This window comes from Andrographis paniculata, unplaced genomic scaffold (assembly GCF_009805555.1).
Source record: "Andrographis paniculata isolate CXL003 unplaced genomic scaffold, ASM980555v1 Contig61END, whole genome shotgun sequence".
Classification (NCBI taxonomy): domain Eukaryota; kingdom Viridiplantae; phylum Streptophyta; class Magnoliopsida; order Lamiales; family Acanthaceae; genus Andrographis; species Andrographis paniculata.
In genome coordinates, this window is record NW_026137597.1 from 3,034,096 (window position 1) to 3,035,838 (window position 1,743).

The 1,743-nt window shown below is 36.2% G+C and overlaps 1 protein-coding gene across 1 annotated transcript; it reads left to right on the top strand.

Moving 5' to 3' along the window:
* The first annotated feature begins 231 nt into the window (after positions 1–231).
* LOC127260331 (uncharacterized) lies at positions 232–804 on the top strand. The gene is made up of 2 exons (XM_051288044.1): positions 232–440; positions 618–804. Exons 1-2 carry the CDS (start codon positions 232–234, stop codon positions 802–804), a joined length of 396 nt encoding a protein of 131 aa, XP_051144001.1.
* Positions 805–1,743: the final 939 nt, after the last annotated feature.

A 1,743-nucleotide genomic window follows, 5' to 3' on the forward strand; every position in this document is an offset into this window, starting at 1 on the left:
TGAATTTTCTCATCTTCGATGATTTTAATTTTTTATATTTAATTGATTTTAATTTGTTTGTTTGTTTCGAATGCTTCAGTGGGAGGGATTAGATGAGACTAGAGAGGGAGATCAAGGCAGCAGATTCGGGAACAGAAGGAGAGTCAGAGGTAGATTGAGTTGGCATTGATATGTGATATTTGTTCATGTATGTGATCATATATTTAATTTATTAATCTCAACTTAACCAGGATGACCTTGAAAAACAACATCCAATATGCTATTTGTTTCAAATGGAGACAAATCCCAATGAAGGAAAAGTACGAGCTCATTGTGGCATGCCCCTTCCTCTGTGAAGCCGGTCGAGAGTGGAAACCGGATATATACATAAAGCAAGATCACAGTCAGTTTTGGAAAATCGACAAGCCCAACATTCCCCAAATGCTCCCCGGTGGAAATAGGTTGGCATTCAATACTTTAGTCTTTGTGTTCAACTTTCCCCATATACCCAAAATGTATGCTCCATGAAAATTGTCTGGTTATATTCTTGAGCTAAGAGTTCCTAATCCTTTCAATTAAGATCAATTACAACAAACAATTTTTGCATTGTATCTATCTATGGAATGTCAATGTTGCAGGTTGGCCTTGAAAACAACATCCAACGATATCCATGTGACCGGCTCAAAGAAAGATCAGCAAATTCATATGTCTGACAACTATATTTTCGAAGATGTAAACGCAGCGGTGGCTTGCCCAAATTCTGGACAGTGGCTGCAGCAGCTCGCCATCTCTTGCAGACACCGGAAGCCTGAGCAGTGTCTCTGATCTCTGAAGTTCAACAGAGTAAAGATGAACACTAGGATATCTATTGCGAAAAAAGTATGAGGAGATCCTAGAGCACATTGTGGCAATCGGGTCGAGAGTGGAAACCAGATATATACATAAAGCAAGATCACAGTATGTTTTGGGAAATCAACAAGCCCAACATTCCCCAAACGCTCCTGGGTGGCATTCATTACTTTAGTCTTTGTGTACAACTTTCCCCAATTGACCCTAAATGTATGTTCCATGACCATTGGCTGGTAATATTTTTGAGCTAAGAATAGCTAATACTTTCAATCAAGGTCAATTTCAGCCAACAATTTATGCATTTTTTCAATTTTGTTCAATGTATACCAAGTAAATTCTACAATATTCATTTGCCAAATCGCAACCCATCTTACATTGGTGGAATACATTGAGTTAAAATCTATATATAATACATTGTCCAAGTATATGAGAATCATATCTCCTTCTACTTTTTTCTATTTAATTGTTACATATATCATGCATACAGTGTGTACCGTTATGAGTCAACTTTGCGAATGCTTTTCTGCGTGCAGATATATAGAAGAAAGAAGCCTTTAATTTGGCTAAATGTGCTATATAAGTTTGAGTGTGTGGAATTAATTTACAGCAGCAATATTATAATGTTTCAACTTTTTGAATGAATGCCTTAGATGTTATAAATCCTAATATATACTGAGTAGCTATGTACCCTAGAACTAACAAGGTTGCCCAAACACACAACATATTCATACTGCGCTTTACATCTGTTAATACTAATTTTAAATTCCATCCCTTTTTACAGCGAAAATGGTTCTGTTTTGGTTTTGTGGAACTTCAATAATTCAGCTACATTGAAAAACTGCAGTTTTGACATGCCATATATTTCTTCAGAGTCGAAAAAATATAATGTGGCTGCATTAGTTAGTTAGTTTCCAT